Source organism: Somniosus microcephalus, chromosome 2 (genome assembly GCF_052327205.1).
Source record: "Somniosus microcephalus isolate GS21.2 chromosome 2, FLI_Smic_1.0, whole genome shotgun sequence".
NCBI lineage: Eukaryota > Metazoa > Chordata > Chondrichthyes > Squaliformes > Somniosidae > Somniosus > Somniosus microcephalus.
Window position 1 is genome coordinate 4,006,267 of NC_140988.1, and position 21,385 is coordinate 4,027,651.

General features: G+C 50.3%; 1 protein-coding gene across 5 annotated transcripts in view; it reads left to right on the forward strand.

Moving 5' to 3' along the window:
* LOC147122496 (uncharacterized) overlaps positions 1–21,385 on the forward strand; it is a 68,136-nt gene that overhangs the window by 19,059 nt on the left and 27,692 nt on the right. For 4 of the 5 annotated variants that reach the window (XM_086005883.1, XM_086005852.1, XM_086005868.1 and 1 more), the window contains 2 exons: positions 7,464–7,544; positions 18,932–19,033. In XM_086005883.1, the coding sequence (XP_085862009.1) occupies positions 7,464–7,544; positions 18,932–19,033 (183 nt within the window). The remainder of the gene's footprint in view (positions 1–7,463; positions 7,545–18,931; positions 19,034–21,385) is intronic. The other variant, XM_086005876.1, reaches the window with a different exon arrangement.

Below are 21,385 nucleotides of genomic sequence, written 5' to 3' on the forward strand. Positions count from 1 at the left end.
TCCCGGTCACCCATCACCCCCTGTGCTCACTGCCCCGTGTCCTAACTCGCACCCAGTCCCGTTCACCCATCACCCCCTGTGCTCACTGCCCCGTGTCCTAACTCGCACCCAGTCCCGTTCACCCATCGCCCCCTGTGCTCACTGCCCCGTGTCCTAACTCACACCCAGTCCCGTTCACCCATCACCCCCTGTGCTCACTGCCCCGTGTCCTAACTCACACCCAGTCCCGTTCACCCATCACCCCCTGTGCTCACTGCCCCGTGTCCTAACTCACACCCAGTCCCGTTCACCCATCACCCACTGTGCTCACTGCCCCGTGTCCTAACTCACACCCAGTCCCGTTCACCCATCACCCACTGTGCTCACTGCCCCGTGTCCTAACTCACACCCAGTCCCGTTCACCCATCACCCCCTGTGCTCACTGCCCCGTGTCCTAACTCACACCCAGTCCCGTTCACCCATCACCCCCTGTGCTCACTGCCCCGCGTCCTAACTCACACCCAGTCCCGTTCACCCATCACCCCCTGTGCTCACTGCCCCGCGTCCTAACTCACACCCAGTCCCGTTCACCCATCACCCCCTGTGCTCACTGCCCCGTGTCCTAACTCACACCCAGTCCCGATCACCCCTCAGCCCGTGCTCACTGCCCCGTGCCCTAACTCACACCCAGTCCCGTTCACCCATCACCCCCTGTGCTCACTGCCCCGTGTCCTAACTCACACCCAGTCCCGTTCACCCATCACCCCCTGTGCTCACTGCCCCGTGTCCTAACTCGCACCCAGTCCCGTTCACCCATCACCCCCTGTGCTCACTGCCCCGTGTCCTAACTCACACCCAGTCCCGTTCACCCATCACCCCCTGTGCTCACTGCCCCGTGTCCTAACTCACACCCAGTCCCGTTCACCCATCACCCGCTGTGCTCGCTGCCCCGTGTCCTAACTCGCACCCAGTCCCGTTCACCCATCACCCGCTGTGCTCGCTGATCGACATTGGCTCCCGGTCCGGCAACGCCTCGATTTTAAAATCCTCACCCTTGTTTCCAAAGACCTGCCTTGTGCATGAAAAACTGATCATGAGCCACATGAGGGGACGGAGGAATTGTGTTACGAGGAGCGATTGTGTAAATTGGGTTCTCACTGGAAAAGAGACGGTTGAGAGTCGATACGATCGCTGCTCTACGATTCTAAAGGGGCCGGATAACATCGACCAAGTCAAATTGTTTCACCGTGTCCAGAACAGCAGAACCAGAGGACACGGTCCGCGCTTGAAGCGGGGTCAATTCAACACTCATCTGTGGAAACAATATTTCAGTGAGCGAGTGGTCAATCTGTGGAACAGGCTCCCCGGGGAGACAGGGGAAGCAGTTAGTGTCGATTCATTCAACTGCAAATTACATAGATTTCTTTCAGAAAATAACATTTTGTTCTCCAGTATCTGAATAGTTTGAGACATGACGTGTGGTGAGTGTAGCGAGCTCGGGAGGGACGGGTGACTTTTGACCTCTGGTTTCCAACGCTCTCCTCACGAGGTTTTCCTCACCTCGTGTCTGGGTCTGTTGTAGACTCATTGATTGAGATTGATCGCTGTGATTGGTCAACAACTCCATTATCATTGGATCATGGGACTCCCAGGATGGTAGTTTTCATTCAGATCTCCGTTGTTCCGAGTGTTTCTGCTGGTTTTGATCCAAGCAGATGCTGCAGTGTGAATTCTTAAAACATTACCCAGCATCTGGAACACAATGAACCAAACTGAAATGGTCTGAGAACCGTGTAACAGCTCCTCAAGGCAACCGATGCAGATTCCGTTCCTTGTGGCCATGTGATGGTTTCCAAATATCTAACCGGCTCACACACTCACACTTACACTCACTCACACTCACACTCACACACACCCACTCACACTCACACACTCACTGACACTCACACACACTCTCTCACACTCACACACTCTCTCACATTCTCTCACACTCACTCTCTTTCTCACTCTCTCTCACACTCACACACACTCTCTCACAACTCACTCTCACACTCACTCTCACATTCACTCTCTCACTCACTCTCTCACACTCACTCTCACATTCACTCTCTCTCACTCTCTCACACTCACACTCACTCACTCTCTCACTCACACTTACCCTCACTCTCTCACACTCACACTCTCACATTCACTCTCTTTCTCACTCACTCTCACACTCACACTCACTCTCTCTCTCATATTCTCTCACACTCACTGGGCTGAATTTTACCGGCGCTCAGAGTGTGGGATCGGAGGCGGGTCCGCTGTCAAAATCACAGAGATTGACAGCGGGTCGGTATCCCGCTGTAAGCCCGCCTCCGTGTCAATTTCCCAAGTGTCAGACCCGACACTAAGTGGCGCGTCAGCCAATTTCGATAGTTAAAAGCTTATTAAAAGGTAGTCAAGAACCATTTTCCCATGTACTTACCATTTTACCAGGTTTTCAACGAGGTTCCCGGAGAGCGGCTGTCACGTCAGGTAAGTGTGTCGGGTTCTCAATGACTGTGGATTGCTGTGAATAGGTGAAAGCTGCAGAAGTGGTCTAAATCCTACCATTTCACAGCTGGTCACTTCCCAATCTTAGAAGCCGGAGCATTAATGATTTGGAACCAACTTTTGAGCTTTATGCACTTTTGAAGTGTTTGGAGTAATCTCTCTATCCACTGTCACCTCCTTGGAACAACCTCTCTCACCACTGACAGATTACTTCTGCCATCTCAACCGCACCTGCCATCTATTCCATCAGCATCAGTGACCTTGAAAAAATCTCACCTTGGTCCTCAGAATCACACCACGATCAGACCCAACACCAGCAGCACCAGGCACACCAGCAGCACTAACATCCACACCAACCTTCTCCGCAATCACCTGATGCTACACAGGACACAGGGCATCAGCACCCGACCATATTGCTGCCCGGGAGGCCAGAGATGGCATCACCGTGGCCAGACTTACTTAGAACATAAGAGCATAAGAAATAAGAGCAGGAGTCGGCCACACGGCCCCTCGAGCCTGCTCCGCCATTCAACGAGATCATGGCTGATCATCGACCTCAACTCCACTTTCCTGCCCGATCTCCATACCCCTTGATTCCCCTAGAGTCCAAAAATCCATCGATCTCAGCCTTGAATATACTCAACGACTGAGCATTCACATAACTTCAGTTACCACTCCACATCCTGGATGCCACATGATGTGCCAGGTTGGCACTACCTCACACCAGCACCATAAAGCATCCCTACAATGCCCGAGCCATTCCTTTCACACTCCTCACCATTGGGAGACGGGGTGATGTTCTGTCTCACCATTCACTGCAACTCACTAAGACACTTTCAAAGGTGCACACAAATCTGTCCAAGAAGGCAAAGTGTTCAAAATAAAGATTTCAATGTTTGACAGCACATTAACAGAAACTTCACATGAACATTGGCTAAAACACCTAAGTGCCTACCCTTGTGTGTTGCTAGTTGGTATGATTAGACTAGGATGAGGGTGAGTGTGAGGGGTGGCTAGTGAGATGGGGAAGTGATGACGTAGATAGAGAGGGATGGGTGGAGGTGCAGGGTACATTGGTGTGAGTAAGGATGTGCAGGAGTAGGGTAGGGAAGGCAGAGTGATGGGGATTTGATGAGTGGCACAGCAGGATGAGGTTGAGTGTGGCATTGCAGTAACGTTTCGTGATCTACTGAGATCATTGAAAGGTTTGCGCCACTGCAGCCTGGTCCTCCTGACGACATCCTTGCTTGTGTCCTCCTCTGCAATGTGCAACCAGGCTGTCTTGGTGTCCTGGGGCGGTCTCTTCCGCCCATTGCAAGGGAAGAGAACCTCCCTGCACACCATGGGAGAGCCTGGGTGCAGCCGTGCAGTGATTGTCAGTGTTTGCAGCACCTCAATGCTGTAGAACACTGACCGCACAACTGTCAAATTGAATGCGGCCATGGCCCCTTTAAGGAAACCGGCTAATGACGCATCATCAAATGACGTCATCAGACCCGCTTGCTTTTAATTGGCCGGGAATCTCGCAGGGCGGGGCTTAACAAGCCCCATCAACGGAAAATCACGTGGAGGAGGCGGGATGAGGACGGGAGCGGAGTTACTGGCCGCATCGGACTCGCCACAGCTGGCGAAATCGCAGCCACTCTCTCTCACACTCCCTCTCTCACACTCACTCTCTCACACTCTCTCACACTCCCTCTCTCACACTCACTCTCTCGCACTCTCTCACACTCACACTCACTCTCTCACACTCTCTCTCACACTCCCTCTCTCACACTCACTCTCTCGCACTCACACTCACACTCTCTCACACTCACACTCACAGTCCCTCACACTCACATTCTCTCACACTCACACTCTCTCACACTCGCACTCTCTCACACTCGCACTCTCTCACACTCGCACTCTCTCACACTCGCACTCTCTCACACTCACATTCTCTCACACTTGCACTCTCTCACACTCACACTCTCTCACACTTCCTCTCTCACACTCTCACACACTCACACTCTCACAAGCACTCTCTCACACTCACTCCCTCTCTCACACTCTCACTCTCTCTCTCACACTCTCTCACACTCACACTCTCTCACACTCACATTCTCTCACACACTCTCTCCCTCTCTCACACTCTCTCTCACAATTCCTTTCTCACACTCACACACTCACACTCTCTCACAAGTACTCTCTCACACTCACTCTCTCTCTCACACACTCCCTCTCTCTCTCTCACACACTCTCTCTCTCACACTCACTCTCTCTCACACTCACTCACACTCTCACACACTCTCTCTCTCTCACACTCACACTCTCTCACACTCTCTCTCTCACAAGCACTCTCTCACACTCTCTCTCACAAACTCCCTCTCCCTCTCTCACACTCTCTCACACTCTCTCACACTCTCTCTCTCACACTCACTCTCTCTCTCACAAACTCCCTCTCCCTCTCTCACACTCTCTCACACTCTCTCTCTCACACTCTCTCTCTCACACTCACTCTCTCTCTCACAAACTCCCTCTCCCTCTCTCACACTCTCTCTCTCTCACACTCTCTCTCTCACACTCACTCTCTCTCTCACAAACTCCCTCTCCCTCTCTCACACTCTCTCACACTCTCTCTCACACTCTCTCTCTCACACTCTCTCTCTCACAAACTCCCTCTCCCTCTCTCACACTCTCTCACACTCTCTCTCACACTCTCTCTCTCACACTCACTCTCTCTCTCACACTCACTCTCTCACACACTCTCTCTCCCTCTCTCACACTCACACTCTCTCACACTCACACTCTCTCTCTCTCTCACACTCTCTCACACTCACACTCTCTCACACTCACTCTCTCTCGCACTCACTCTCTCTCTCACTCACTCTCTCTCTCACACTCTCTCACACTCTCTCACACTCACTCTCTCTCACACTCTCTCACACTCACTCTCTCACACTCACTCTCTCTCACACTCACTCTCTCTCTCACACTCTCTCACACTCTCTCACACTCACTCTCTCTCACACTCTCTCACACTCTCTCACACTCACTCTCTCACACTCACTCTCTCTCACACTCTCTCTCTCTCATACTCACTCTCACTCACTCTCTCTCACACTCACTCTCTCACACTCACATTCTCTCTCTCTCTCACTTGCACACTCACACACACTCACTCACACTCTCTCTCACTCACTGTCTCACACTCATTCTCACTCACTCACACTCTATTTCTCTCTCACACTCACACTCACTCTCTGTCTCTCTCACACACTCACACTCTCTCACTCACACTCTCACACACTCTCTCTCACACTCTCTCACACGCTCACTCTCACTCTCTCACACTCACATTCACTCTCTCTCACACTCACTCTCTCACACTCACTCTCTCACACTTACTTTTACTCTCACTCCTTCGGAAGCGATTTTTGAGATCTCTGAATCAAAGTATTCTTCAAGTCTGCGAGCTCAGGGATTCCGACGCAGAATCCAGGAATTGGAGCTCATCCTAATTTTGTGCCTTTTGCCATACAATTTAAAAAGGATATTATAGACATCTATGTAGAGACTCCACACTTGCCTGGAGCCTAGGAACTGAAAATACAGCCGCAGAGGATGGGGGGAAGGGAGGGGTGAAGCACAAGAGGCCGGATTCAGGCTGGGGAGGGCTGTAGGGCTGGAGGAGGTTACTGACTTGGGGAGGCGTGAGGCTGTGTGTGAATTTAAACACAAGGATGAGAATTTTAAACTTGAGGAATCGGGGGACCAGTAGCCAATGTAGGTCAGCAAGGACGGGGTGAAGGGCGAGCGGGACTCGGTGCGGGATAGGATACACGCAGAAGGGTAGAGGATGGGAGGTCGGTCAGGCGAGCATTGGAGTAGATTGAGTCTGGAGGTGATAAAGGCATGGCTGAGGGTTTCAGCGGCAGGTGGGTTGAGTCGGGGCGGAGACGGGCGATGTTACAGAAATGGAAGTCGGAGGTTGGAAGCTCAGCTCGGGGTTGAATGGGATGCCGAGGATGCTGGGGAGGCAGTGGAGTCCCTGGAGCGAGTACAATGGATTCAGTCTTCTCAATATTAACTTGGGAAAAATTGCAGCTCATCAAGACCGGATATCAAGCAAGCAGTCCGACAGCACTGTCAGTGGAGGGGCTGAGAGCGATGGTGGAGAGGCTGAGAGCGATGGTGGAGGGGCTGAGAGCGATGGTGGAGGGGCTGAGAGCGATGGTGGAGGGGCTGAGAGCGAGGTTAGAATTGGAGAGGCACTTCCAGTGTCCAGTAATAGTGAAGCTGGGAGACTGGTATGGCCACACAAGTGGGAGGGATCCATCAGTACAGGTCGATAGTAAAACCAGGAATCCAACCTGAGGAAAATCCCCCTCGGTGCTCAGTTCAATCATGAAGGGTTTTTGATCGAGTAGATCGGGAGAAACTGTTTCCTGTGGCAGGAGGGTCGGTAACCAGAGGACACAGGTTGAAGATAATTGGAAAAGAACCAGAGGGGAGACGAGGAGAATTCTTTTTACGCAGCGAGTTGTGATCTGGAATGTGCTGCCTGAAAGGGCGGTGGAAGCAGATTAAAAAAAAACGTTCCAAAGAGAATTGGATAAATACTTGAAGGAAAAATTTGCAGGGCTCTGGGGAAAGAGCGGGGGGGAGTGGGACTAATTGGAGAGCTCGCTCAAAGAGCTGGCACAGGCACTTTATTAAAGTGTGTTTAGAACAGAAATACTTCTTGTCAGGGGCACCCCAATCCCTGTGGATTAATTTGAACAATATGTAGTTGGATTTATGAATTTTTTAAACACTGACCCACAGCGGGAGCAGTCAGGGTGGGTCGCTCCACTTTAATTAGATGGACAAGAGCTACTTCGAGGCTGTGTTGTCCGTGACTTTTCTAGTTCTGCTCTCTCGTGTGATGATTTATAACTTAAGATTTTATTATCTTTACATATCACTAGGGCCGCCTCCATCTTTGAGTGAGAGTTCCAGGAATGACACGGCCACACATGGAGATTCACTTGGAGGTTCTTCAACTGCCAGTAAGAACCATTCATTTCACACGCTGTTCTGTAACAGTGGGGGGGGGGGGGGTCGGGGCTCGGGGGGGCGGTTATTCCTGCCTGTTGACCAAACCAGTAGTTACAACAACACATAAGAACAGGAGGCCATTCAGCCCCTTGAGTCTGTTCCGTCATTCAATGAGATCGTCACTGATCTGCATCCCAACTCCATCCACCCGCCTCGGCTCTATATCACTTTACACCCTGGTCTAGCAAAAATCAATCGATCTCAGATTTATAATTATTAATTGAGCTTCCATCTACTGCTTATTGCGGGAGAGTGTTCCACTCTTCTACCACCCTCTGTGTGAAGAAGTTTCCTGAATGGCCTGGCTCTGATTTTAAGGTAACGTTCCCCTTGTCCCAGACTCCCCCATCAGCGGAAATGTTCCTCTCTATCCGCCCTATCGATTCTTTTCAAAATCCTAAAAACCTCAATCAAACCCCCCCTTAACCTTCTATATTCCAAGGAATACGAGCCTGGTTTATGTAATCGCTCCTCACAATCTAACCCTTGGAGCCCTGGTAACAGTCGAAGGCTAGCGTAAGCAGCAAAGTCGACATGCTTGTGATCTCCTGATAACAAATCTTTTGCAATTGAGTTACAATCGATACCAATCTCGTACACACTGTGTGTGAGGGTTGAGCTTTTATTATATCATTGACTTGAGTTAATAAAGACTATTAACCAGATACTTCAGTGTTTCCCAGTCCTCAAACTTGTATAGAGCTAAAGGATATATGACAATATACCCGTTACCTAAACCCCTGGAATAAAAGGGACAGTGGCAGCATGGATACAGAATTGGCTCAGTGACAGGAAACAGAGAGTAGTGGTGAACGGTTGTTTTTCAGACTGGAGGAAGGTACACAGTGGTGTTCCCCAGGGGTCGGTTCTGGGACCACTGCTTTTCTTGATATATATTAATGACTTGGATGTGGGTGTACAGGGCACAATTTCAAAATTTGCAGATGACACAAAACTTGGAAGTATAGTGAACAGTGAGGAAGAGAGTGATAAACTGCAAGAGGACATAGACAGGCTGGTGGAATGGGCGGACACGCAGCAGATGAAATTTAACGCAGTAAAATGCGAAGTGATACATTTTGGAAGAATGAGGAGAGGCAATATAAACGAAAGGGTAGAATCCTAAAGGGGGTGCATGAACAGAGAGACCTGGGGGTATATGTGCACAAATCATTGAAGGTGGCAGGGCAGGTTGAGAAAGCGATTAAAAAGCTTACGGGATCCTGGGCTTCATGAATAGAGGCATAGGACTGGATTTTCATTGGGCCGTGGAGGCGGGATTGGAGGCGTTTGAGGGGTTAAAATCTCAAAATCAGGGGGGCACGAACCCATCCCGCCCCCAACCCGCCTCCATGCCAGTTTCAAAGGAGGCGGATACCCGCCCCGCGCTGGGACCCGCCTCCCCGAGGCGTGAAGGGGATTAGTGCCAATTAGCTGCCTGTTAACAGGTAGTTAACAGGCAGTTTTTAGCCTAATCCCTATTTTTATTGTTGAAGTGTGGGATTCCCGACGGCTCCAAACCACGCCAAGTTAGTGAGGCGGACCGTCGGGATGAAGGGCTTGGAGGGGTCGAGATGTCCGGTGTTCAGGTGAGTGATGGGTGCATGAGTGCAGAGGTAAGTGTGTTTGGTGTGTGTAAAGTGTTTAAAGAAGTTCTACTAACCTTTACTTACCTTTACAGCCTTCCTTCCTTCAGGCCTCGGGAGTCCCTCATCTCACCGGCACAGAAAGCAGAATGGCCGCGAGCTGTCAAAAGTTGCAGCATTCAGCTTTCTGTTCTGGAGAGATCTCTAAATCATCTTGAGAGGAAGGAATTAACCTGGAGTACAGATTGTCAGTGTTTGACAGCTTCAAACAGCTGTCAAATGCTGATATTTCATCTGTCAACAGCTCTTGACAGGTGAAATGTCAATCTGTGACATCACCGGTTGCCGGGTGGCCCCTAATTGGCCTGCTGAGCCCGCTGGGCGGGCTCAACAAGGTCAATCAAGTGAAAATCGCGTGGGTCGGCCACAACTCGATGGAGACGGGAGTACAACCCCGAAAGTTGTAGTCCCGCCTCCTACACACCTCCCCAATGAAAATCCAGCCCATAGAGTACAAAAGTGTGGAAATTATGAAGAACCTGTATAAAACACTGGTTTGGCCTCAACTGGAGTATTGTGTCCAATTCTGGGCATCACACTTTAGGAAGGATGTGAAGGCCTTAGAGAGGGTGCAGAAAAGATTTACAAGAATGGTTCCAGGAATGAGGGACTTCAGTTACGTGGCTAGACTTAAAGTAGAGAAGATTGAGAGGAGATTTGACAGAGGTGTTCAAAATCATGAGGGGTCTGGACAGAGTAGAGAGAGAGAAACTGTTCCCATTGGCGGAAAGGTCGAGAACCAGAGGACACAGATTTAAGGTGATTGGCAAAAGAACCAAAGGCGACATGAGGGAAAACTTTTTTACGCAGCGAGTGGTTAGGATCTGGAATTCACTGCCTGGAAGGGTGGTGGAGGCAGATTCAATCTGACTTTCAAAAGGGAATTGGATAAGTACCTGAAGGAAAAAAATTTGCTGGGCTACGGGGAAAGGGCGGGGGAGTGGGACTGGCTGAAGTGCTCTTGCAGAGAGCCGGCACGGGCTCGACAGGCCGAATGGCCTCTTTCTGTGCTGTAACCATTCTATGATTCTATATCCTATAATACCCCCACATAAGGGCAACAGGGATACACAACAATATCCTTTCCAAGCCCAACAGAGACTAGCAATGGTCTTGCCGAATCATCTAGATTCCTTGGTTCCAACAAGGTCAACTCGGATCAAATCCAAATTTCTGTGGTCGACGTTGAGTGTACTGGAGAGAAAATTGTCTCCCAGCCTCCTCTTCTCAAGCTCTTTGCTGTGGGATCCATTCTTGCTTTGCCACCATCTCCTCTGGTTAGGAGTGCAGTGCGGGCAGGAATCGGCGCTGCTGTGTCTGACGCGATAAGGTTCCTTTCTAAACAGGCTGCATTAGAACCAGGGAGATGCAGGCATTTCACAACTTTGCTTGCTGTTTTGGTGAGCTGTGTGTGTGTTTGGTGTGTTAAATTGTGAGATTTCTATGACAACAGAATGAACCACACATAAAATGGTAGGTGCTGTCAAACAACAAGCTGCATTTATATAGCACCTTTAACGTAGCAAACCGTCGCAAGATGCTTCACAGGAGCGAGATCAATAAAGACATTTTTGTCACCGAGCCACAGAAAGAGGTATCAGGACAGGCGGCTAAAAGCCTGGTCAGAGTGGTCAGTTTTAACGAGTGTCTTAAAAGAGGCGAGAGGTGCGGAGAGGTTTAGGGAGGGAATTCCAGAGCTTAGGGCCCAGGCAGCTGAAGGCTCGGCTGCCAATGGTGGATCGATTAAAATCAGGGATGCTCAAGAGGCCAGTAATATAAACAACTAAGATTAATGGACAGAAATTGAGGCAGGCTGTGAAACATGGGGACAAACCACCACATCTAATATCATAGAGTCATAGGGCTAAAAATTCAGTTTGGGGCACCAAGCTCGCCTGGGCGCCGGAATTACCGCTGCGAGCGGAGCCACTTGCGCCATCTGGATATTCAGTTTCTGCACCCCAAATGGAAGCGGGCCGTTAAACGAGGCTTCCCGCGCCCCGCTTGGGGCGCTGAAACTGAATATTGGCGCGCTAAGGGCGCTGCGGCACGGCACGCTGCGGTACTGCAGGCCTTCCTCCCACTGTTAAGGGGGAGGGGCCTGCAACAGCGCGATCCCCGCTCGCGAGTGCCGGCAAATGAGCCCGGCACCAAGGAGAAGTGCCGGGCTCTCGGGAAACAGCTGGCAATGCCGCGGGGGGGGGTGGTGTAGGAGGCCGGGGACGGAGGTGTGGGCAGGCGGGCGCCGAAAAAGCGGCCGGCCGCACCTCCACCTTAACTAGCGCCACTACCGCCACAGGTAGGCCCCTGTGTACCGGTCGCTATTTGCGGCCGGCGTTGAAGAGGCGGGCGCGACCAAATATGGCCATCGGGGCGATAGCGGGGCGCTGCGCACACCGATGACGTCATCGGTGGCGGCGCAGCGCTACAGGCTAACGCCGCCATTAGCGCCCCGCTAAATATCGCGGTAGGTGTGGCCAGTGGCGCAAAAGCCACTGAGTGCCCTCTTTGGGCGCAAACTGGTGGCGCAGCCCACTGAATTTCTAGGCCATAGAGTTATACAGCACAGAAAGAGGCCCTTCGGCCCATCGTGTCCGCACCGGCCATCAAGCCCTGTCTATTCTAATCCCATTTTCCAGCACTTGGTCCGTAGCCTTGTATGCTATGGCGTTTCAAGTGCTCATCTAAATGCTTCTTGAATGTTGTGAGGGTTCCTGCCTCTACCACCCTTTCAGGCAGTGAGTTCCAGATTCCAACCACCCTCTGGGTGAAAAAGTTTTTCCTCAAATCCCCTCTAAACCTCCTGCCCCTTACCTTGAAACTATGCCCCCTGGTTATTGACCCCTCTACTAAGTGGAAAAGTTCCTTTCTATCTACCCTATCTATGCCCCTCATAATTTTGTACACCTCAATCAGGTCCCCCCTCAGCCTTCTCTGCTCCAAGGAAAACAACCCCAGCCTGTCCAGTCTCTCTTCATAGCTGAAGCGCTCCAGCCCAGGTAACATCCTGGTGAATCTCCTCTGCACCCTCTCCAAAGCAATCACATCCTTCCTATAGTGTGGCGACCAGAACTGCACACAGTATTCCAGCTGTGGCCTAACTAATGTTTTGTACAGCTCCTGCCTCTGATTAGTGTCCTCAGTACAAAGCCCTGTGTGAGGGCTCTCGTTTACATAATGTGCCATTAACCATCGCTAATTCAGCACTTTCGGTTATCAGGAATGGTCTCAACTTGGTGCTGGATAATTGGCACAGCCAAGACCTCAGAATGGATTTGTTACAAGCAAGTTGCGTTTGACAGAATTAATCGTGTTTTTCAAGAAGTGATCCTGTGATATTCGGGTTCATATCAATGTTCATTATTACTGGGGCTCATAATGATCACTACGTTATTGAGATCCCTATGTATGATCACTGTATTATAGGAGTTCAGATGAATGAATATTGGGATTTATGTTAATAATCACCAGGTTGTTGAGCTCCAGATTAATGATCACTGTGCTATAGGGGTTCAGATTAACCATTATTGGGGGTCATGTTTATAATGACCATGTTATTTGGGTTCAGATTAAGCATAGAATCAGACAGCACAGAGGGAGGCCATTCAGCCCATCGTGCCTGTGCCGGCTCTTTGAAAGAGCTCTCCAATTAGTTCCACTCCCCCCCCCCCCGCCCTGCTCTTTCCCCACTGTTGTGTATGTACCTTTAAGAGAATAACTGGTCTCAGACTGCAGTACCGGCAGTGACCACCCCTGTATAAAAGGCGCTAGTGAGCCTCTGTAGTTTCAGTTTCCCAATTGACTCCATTCAGTAAAGACTTGTTTTGTTCAACTCCTGCTGTCCGTGTCTCAATCATACACGGACATAATACTGGCGACGAGCAGATACGAACTTACCTACAGTCTGCACCACCTCCTGGGATCCATTCCTGAAGCGAAGTGAGCAGAGGTCGAGGCCAGAAGGAAGAAAGAAGCAGTAGAAACGGGCGTCGACCGTGGGCATCCGCCCCTGAGTTAGCGGAGTTGAAGGTTGCTGGAGAAGCTGTCGAAAGCGGGGCCTGGTTCCTGTCGACGGTGCTTCAGCTAATCGGGCTGGTGGCAGGTAGTACACTGATCCTTCCTGGGCTGCGGCGGTCGCAAACTCGAGCGGATGGCTTGCAACGGGGCCGAGCAGCGTTGTCGGGAAGAGGAGAGAGAGAGGGTGGAGCACACAGGGCGCGACCGGTGCTACGAAGCCGGGCTGCGTATAGACCCGAGAAGAGGGAGGCAAGAGTCCCACAGGGTTGTTCCACGATGGGGAAATAATAAAAAAAGAAATATTAAATGCACAGGAAACCGCGAGGAGCTGCAGGTTGCAACGGAAACCGCGGAAAGCAGCACTAGCAACAGCGGGGAAGAAGGCAAAGTGCGGGAGGCGCCATTTGTTAAATCGGGGGAAGAAGGCAAAGCGCGGGAGGCGCCATTTTAGATTTTCAAGATGCCGAAGACTGGCTGTATCACTGCCTTTGATAATACAATAGAGGACTGGACCACGTATGTGGAAAGAGTCGAGGTATATTGCGAGGCAAACGAAATAGCCAATGAGAAAAAGGCATCGGTATTGCTAAACTTAATGGGCGCTAGAACGTACGGCCTATTGCGGAACCTGATTACTCCAGCCAAACCGAAGGCGAAGAGTTTTAACGAAATTGTTGCTGTCCTACAGGAACACCTAAACCCTGCACCGCTGTTGATAGCAAAAAGATTTAAATTCCACAGGAGAACTCAGCATAAAGATGAAAGCAATGCTGAGTACCTTACGGAACTATGCAAGCTATCAAAGCACTGCCAGTTCGGAGCAGGACTGGCAGATACCCTACGGGACAAATTTGTCTGTGGACTCCTGAGTGAAGGAACACAGAAGAAGTTACTCTCAGAGAAAGAGCTGACGCTAGATAAGGCTTTCAGCATGGCAGTATCGTACGAAGCAGCAGCCAAGGGAGCTGCGGAAATACAACAAAAGCCATAGGAATACGGCACCCACGAAATGACACGGGGATTTGCAAAATGTTATCGCTGCGGCAGAACTAACCATGACCAGAAGGACTGCTGGTCCAAGGACAAAATATGCAGGCAATGCGGAAAGATGGGACACATTGCACGAGTTTGCAGGTCTGGGAAGAAGACCAGCGACAACAAAAAGGCTACTAAGGAACTGTACAAGAAAGTACAAAAGATGACGGACAGTAGTTCCGAAGACCAGATGAGCGATAGTGAATCCGGGAACAGGAGACTAAGCTGTCTCAAACTTCACAATGCAATCGCAAAAGAGGATCACCGAACCATTTGGGTTACCCTCACGATAGCAGGGTCCCAAGTTAAAATGGAATTGGATACAGGATCAGCGCTAACCGTCATGAATCGACGAGACTACGAGCGGCTATTCTCACACATACCCTTGAGAGAGACATCCATCGTCTTGACAACGTATACGGGGCAAAAAGTATACGCAGAGGAAAAATAAGGGTGCCTGTCGAATACAACGGCAAGAAAATACGGAAATTGTATCTCTACATACTACAAAATGGTGGACCACTGTTATTGGGACGTGAATGGATCAGGAAGATAAGCTTAGATTGGCACTCCATTCATGCAATGATGGTGGACGGTAAAAAAGATGGAGACGTCACTCCTGGACGATTGTCAACAATCTTAGCTAACGCCAAAGAGGTATTTCAACAAGAACTGGGCACTCTTAAAGGCGTAACCGCCTCGATAAAAATAGAAGAGAATGCAATTCCCAAGTTTTTCAAAGCAAGACCGGTACCATATGCAATTCGCCCAGCCGTCGAGGCAGAGCTGGAGAATCTGGAGAAGGCAGGCGTGTTGTCTAAGGTCGACTGGAGCGAGTGGGCGACACCCATCGTTCCTGTCATGAAGAAAACGTTAAGCAATAAGTCTGAGGAGCCAAGGAAGGTTCGCATCTGTGGGGATTTCAAGGTGACGGTGAACCCAGTCCTTCACACAGTACAGTATCCTCTTCCAAGGATAGAAGACATCTTCGCCTCATTGTCTGGAGGGAAGCGTTTTACAAAAATTGACCCAGCACAAGCATATTTGCAGATGGAGGTTGAAGAATCCTCTAGGAAGTATCTCACGATAAACACTCACAAAGGTCTTTACCAGTATCATCGATTGGTATTCGGAGTAGCATCGGCTCCGGCGATATGGCAAAGAGCGATGGAACAAGTCCTGCAAGGGATTCCGGGGACTCAGTGTTACTTGGACGACATCCTTGTGACAGGTGAAGATGACAGTGAACACCTTAACAACCTAGAACAGGTGCTCACTAGACTACGGGAACATGGGCTGCGAGCCAACCGCCCCAAGTGCGAGTTTTTTAAGAAACAGATATCGTATTGTGGCCACGTGATTGATGAAGAGGGGTTACATAAGTCCCCTGACAAAATTGAAGCGGTTGTTAAGGCCCCAGCGCCTGAAAATGTGTCGCAACTGAGGTCATTCCTCGGATTGGTGAATTACTACCATAAGTTTTTGCCAAATTTGTCGACAATTCTGCACCCACTGAATGCCCTGCTACGAACGGGAGTAGCATGGAAATGGAGCAATGACTGTAAGCGGGCCTTTCAGAAGAGTAAGGACTTCATCACTTCAAGAGAAGTATTGGCTCACTACAACCCAGCACTGCCGATCAGACTGGCGTGTGATGCGTCTCCCTACGGCATTGGGGTGGTACTGTCACATAAATTCCTTGATGGTTTAGAGAGGCCGATAGCTTTTGCGTCACGCTCGTTAACTTCTGCCGAGCGTAACTACGCCCAGATTGACAGAGAGGCCCTCAGCCTAGTGTGGGGGGTGAAGAAGTTCAATCACTACCTGCACGGTCAAAAATTTACTCTACTAACCGATCATCAACCTCTTGTCTCCATTTTCAACCCTCAGAAGGGCGTACCGATAATGACAGCGCAACGGCTGCAGAGGTGGTCCATTTTCCTAGGGGCACACCAATATGACATCGAGTACAAAGGAACTAAACAGCATGGGAATGCTGATGGATTGTCACGCCTACCGTTGCCGACGGTGGAAGAAGAAGACCTTGCAGTGGATCCAATGGAGTTATTCCACTCGACCATAGTCGAATGTCTCCCTGTGACGAATGCAAACATAGAAAAGGAAACACGGAATGACCCGACACTATTACGGGTCTATGATTTAACGGTGAAGGGATGGCCAGCACATGGCGAACCACTGCTGCCAGCATTCTCGCCGAGAAGAGAACAGCTGTCAGTGTGCAGAGGAACCTTGATGTGTGGATCCAGAGTAGTAATTCCACCTAAGTTGACGGATAGAGTGCTCAATGAGCTTCATGAGGGTCATCTGGGTGGGGTAAAAATGAAAAACTTAGCCAGAGCGTTTGTGTGGTGGCCGGGAATCGATAGAGAAATCGAAGAGATGACCAAGAGCTGTGCAGGATGCCAGAAGGTCCAAAACGCCCCACCACAAGCTCCTCTACATCCATGGGAGTGGCCCTCATCTCCATGGCAAAGGGTGCACATTGATTTTGCTGGTCCCTTCATGGACTCGATGTTTTTAATTGCGGTGGATGCACATTCAAAGTGGCCAGAGGTAATAAAAATGTCCTCAACTACCACAGAAAAAACTATCACAGTTTTACGAACCATATTCGCCAGGAATGGGCTGCCTGAACAGATTTGCTCTGACAATGGACCACAGTTTGTGTCTGAAGAGTTCCGGAGGTTCTTAAAGAACAATGGTGTTAAGCATTACACATCTGCCCCATATCATCCAGCCACTAATGAATTGACCGAGAGGTTTGTTCAAACATTCAAGAAGGCTATCAAGGCAATGTGTAATGAAGGTATACCCCTACAACACAAGGTGGACAACATCTTGTTTGCCTACCGGAATGCGACACATGCGGTTACCAACCAAACTCCAGCCATGATGTTCTTCAATCGAAGACTACGATGCCGCTTGGATTTGGTTAAGCCAAACGTCCGAAGAGATGTGGAGAACAGGCAGTTTCAGAATATGAATGAGAGGCCGACCAGGAGTTTTAAGATAGGTCAACCAGTTTTGGCCCGGGACTACCGCACTGAGAAATGGCAGCCAGGAACGATTTGTACACGGCAAGGACCTCTCATGTATACCGTGGACGTTGGAGAGAGCATTGTAAGACGCCATGCTGACCAGATTCTAGAGTCACTGGAAAACGTCAACTCCACACCACGATCTGATACACCTGGCAATGAAATCGACGTACCAATTGCAGCTACCGCAGAATCGGTGATATTGGAAGCAGATGAACCAAACAACGACATTGATCCCGACTCAACCTTGCCAGAAGAACCTGATACCCCAAAGAGGCGTTATCCAGACAGAATCAGGAAACCTCCTCAAAGACTGAACTTATAATTGCTTAAACTCAACCACTGTATCTAGCAACCGTAATTGTGATTGTAATTAGTTATCATTTAGTTGTTAAATGAATGTTATGTACTGTTTATCTAAAAGGGGAGGAATTGTTGTGTATGTACCTTTAAGAGAATAACTGGTCTCAGACTGCAGTACCGGCAGTGACCACCCCTGTATAAAAGGCGCTAGTGAGCCTCTGTAGTTTCAGTTTCCCGATTGACTCCATTCAGTAAAGACTTGTTTTGTTCAACTCCTGCTGTCCGTGTCTCAATCATACACGGGCATAATACCCAGAGCCCTGCAAATTTCTCTTTTTCAATTATTTATCCAATTGCCTTTTGAAAGTTACTATTGAATCTGCTTCCACCGCCCTTTCAGGCAGCGCGTTCCAGATCACAACAACTCGCTGCGTAATTAAAAAATCACCTCATCTCACCTCTGATTCTTTTTCCAATTATCTTCAATCTGTGTCCTCTGGTTACCGACCCTCCTGCCACTGGAAACAGTTTCTCCTTATTTACTCTATCAAAAACCTTCATAATTTTGAACACCTCTATTAAATCTCCCCTTAGCCTTCTCTGCTCTAAGGAGAACAATCCCAGCTTCTCCAGTCTCTCCACATCACTGAAGTCCCTCATCCCTGGTACCATTCCAGTAAATCTCCTCTGCACCCTCTCCAAGGCCTCAACATCCTTCCTAAAGTGCGGTGCCCAGAATGTGATGCAATACTCCAGCTGAGGCCCAACCTGTGTTGTATAAAGGTTGAGCATGACTTGCTTTTGTACTCTGTGCCTTTAGTTATAAACCCACGGATCCTGTATGATGTTTGAACAGGTTCCTCAACTAATGAAGGCCCTGTCTGCCCTTCCGGGTGGGTGTAAGAGATCCCACGGCACTATTTCGAAGAAGAGCAGGGGGGGGAGTTCTCCCCAGTGTCCTGGGCCAATATTTATCCCTTAATCAACATCACTAAAAACAGATGATCTGGTCATTATCACATTGCTGTTTGTGGGAGCTTGCTGTGCGCAAACTGGCTTCCGCGTTTCCTGCATTACAACAGTGACTACACTTCAAAAAGTACTTCATTGGCTGTGAAGCACTTTGGGATGTCCTGAGGGTGCTATATAAATGCAAGTCTTTCTTTTTTTCTTTCCTAGGGTCCTTGGTAATGATGTTATCTTCACCCAGCTCTTTTTTATTTTGAAATGTGCCTGTTGTTTTGCTCTAACCTTTGTCCCCACTTTCTGTTATTTCAGAAAACCTTATCTTGGTCCTGCTCCTTATAATCGCAATGGTGGTTCTCATCAGCCTCATCGTCCTGAGATTCAAATGCAGAAACTATCGAAAGAGGAGGCGAGGTAGAGTAATGCTTCCTCTTCAGTGTTTGGTTGAAGAAACGTGGAGAAGGAATATTGAAGCCCCCTAAACCTCTGAGCAACAGTTCCCCCCTCGAGTAGTGCGATTGTATTCTCTGCCGATGCTCACTGCTGTCTGATTCTGTGGAGTTTTCCCCCCATTGCCTCTTTTCGATGGGTTATGGTCAATGTTTACCCTATTTTTTTTGGTTGGGGGGGGGTGGTGGAGAGCGCGGCCCTTTCGCAGTTTCGCGCAAGCGTGAAATTCAACATTGGAAAAGCCGGTCCCGGGCTGGGCGGGACCAGCAGAGAGCCGCGCGGCCACGCAGCTTACGGGGAACGTTGGTTACGGTGCCGTCTAACATTAGCACATGGTGATATATAGGCTCAGCACGTCTGAAAAGGAGAAATATGCCGGGCTCTGGGGAAAGAGCAGGGGGCAGTGGGACTAATTGGAGAGCTCGTTCAAAGAGCCGGCACAGGCACGATGGGCCGAATGGCCTCCTTCTGTGCTGTATCATTCTATGATTACCATTCACATTAACATAGGACAGGAGAAGGTCAGTGGCCCATCTATCCCACACGCCCAAACCGCCCATCGGGTTTCGCCCTTAACTCTACAACTGAGAGGCCCCGTATCCCCTCTCCTAACAGAAATAGTCCTTCCACATTACACGGGTGACTCGATTTGCATGGTTCTTGCCACCCATCTGGAGAATGGGCCCCCCACCTTTGCCTTTTCTCACTGTGTCGCCTTTTGCTGCAATTTGCTGCCCTTGTTTGGTCAGTGCCACTTCTGCCAGAGGCAGGACCGTTAAACTCCAACACTGAGCGTAACCCCACCAAACTCCACCCCAACCCACCCCCAACGTTCCGAGACTATCGCAGGCTGCAGTTATTCAAGTTATTCATAGCTGGTGGGACTCATCCTTGTATCAGTGTCAGCCGTGGCTCAGTGGTCACACTTCAGCCTCAAGTTCCACTCGAGAGACTTGAGCACAAAATCCAGGCTGGCACTCCCAATACAGTACTGAGGGAGTGCCACACTGTCGGAGGGGCAGTACTGAGGGAGCGCCGCACTGTCGGAGGGGCGGTACTGAGGGAGCGCTGCACTGTCGGAGGGGCGGTACTGAGGGAGCGCCGCACTGTCGGAGGGGCAGTACTGAGGGAGCGCCGCACTGTCGGAGGGGCGGTACTGAGGGAGCGCCGCACTGTCGGAGGGGCAGTACTGAGGGAGCGCCGCACTGTCGGAGGGGCAGTACTGAGGGAGCGCCGCACTGTCATAGGGGCAGTACTGAGGGAGCGCCGCACTGTCGGAGGGGCAGTACTGAGGGAGCGCCGCACTGTCGGAGGGGCAGTACTGAGGGAGAGCTGCACTGTCGGAGGGGCAGTACTGAGGGAGCGCCGCACTGTCGGAGGGGCAGTACTGAGGGAGCGCCGCACTGTCGGAGGGTCAGTACTGAGGGAGCGCTGCACTGTCGGAGGGTCAGTACTGAGGGAGCGCTGCACTGTCGGAGGGGCAGTACTGAGGGAGCGCTGCACTGTCGGAGGGGCAGTACTGAGGGAGCGCCGCACTGTCGGAGGGACAGTACTGAGGGAGCGCCGCACTGTCGGAGGGGCAATACTGAGGGAGCGCCGCACTGTCGGAGGGGCAGTACTGAGGGAGTGCTGCACTCTCGGAGGGGCAGTACTGAGGGAGCGCTGCACTGTCCGTGATCAGTACTGAGGGAGGTGCCGTATTTTGGATGAGATGTTAAACCGAGGCCCCGTCTGCTCTCTCAGGTGGACGTAAAAGATCCCGTGGCACTATTTCGAAGAAGAGCAGGGGAGTTCTCCCCGGTGTCCTGGGGCCAACATTTATCCCTCCACCAACATCACTAAAACAGATGATCTGGTCATCATCACATTGCTGTTTGTGGGAGCTTGCTGTGCACAAATTGGCTGCCGCGTTTCCCACATTAGAACAGTGACTACACTTCAAAAAGTACCTCATTGGCTGTAAAGCGCTTTGAGATGTCCTGAGGTGGTGAAAGGCGCTATAGCAATCCAAGTTCTTTCTTTCTGGTACTGCCCAGGGTTGTACAATAGATCTGACACCAGGATATCTGACCGGGTCAATGTCGGACACTGACACAGGCGGAGGTCTGGCACTGCTGCAGTGCTAGCTGTGAAACAGCAACCCCAGAATTTCAGGCCCCTTGATTTTAAACTGTGTGCGCCGAGACTTTGAATGCTGTGCCCACCAGAAGATCTTTATAGCTGTGGCCACCTCGAAATCTCGAGCAATTCTCTCCTTCATCCTTCATTTCCCGAGAGAGTAGATTTCCATGGTTGACGATCTTTCCTTCATAAAAA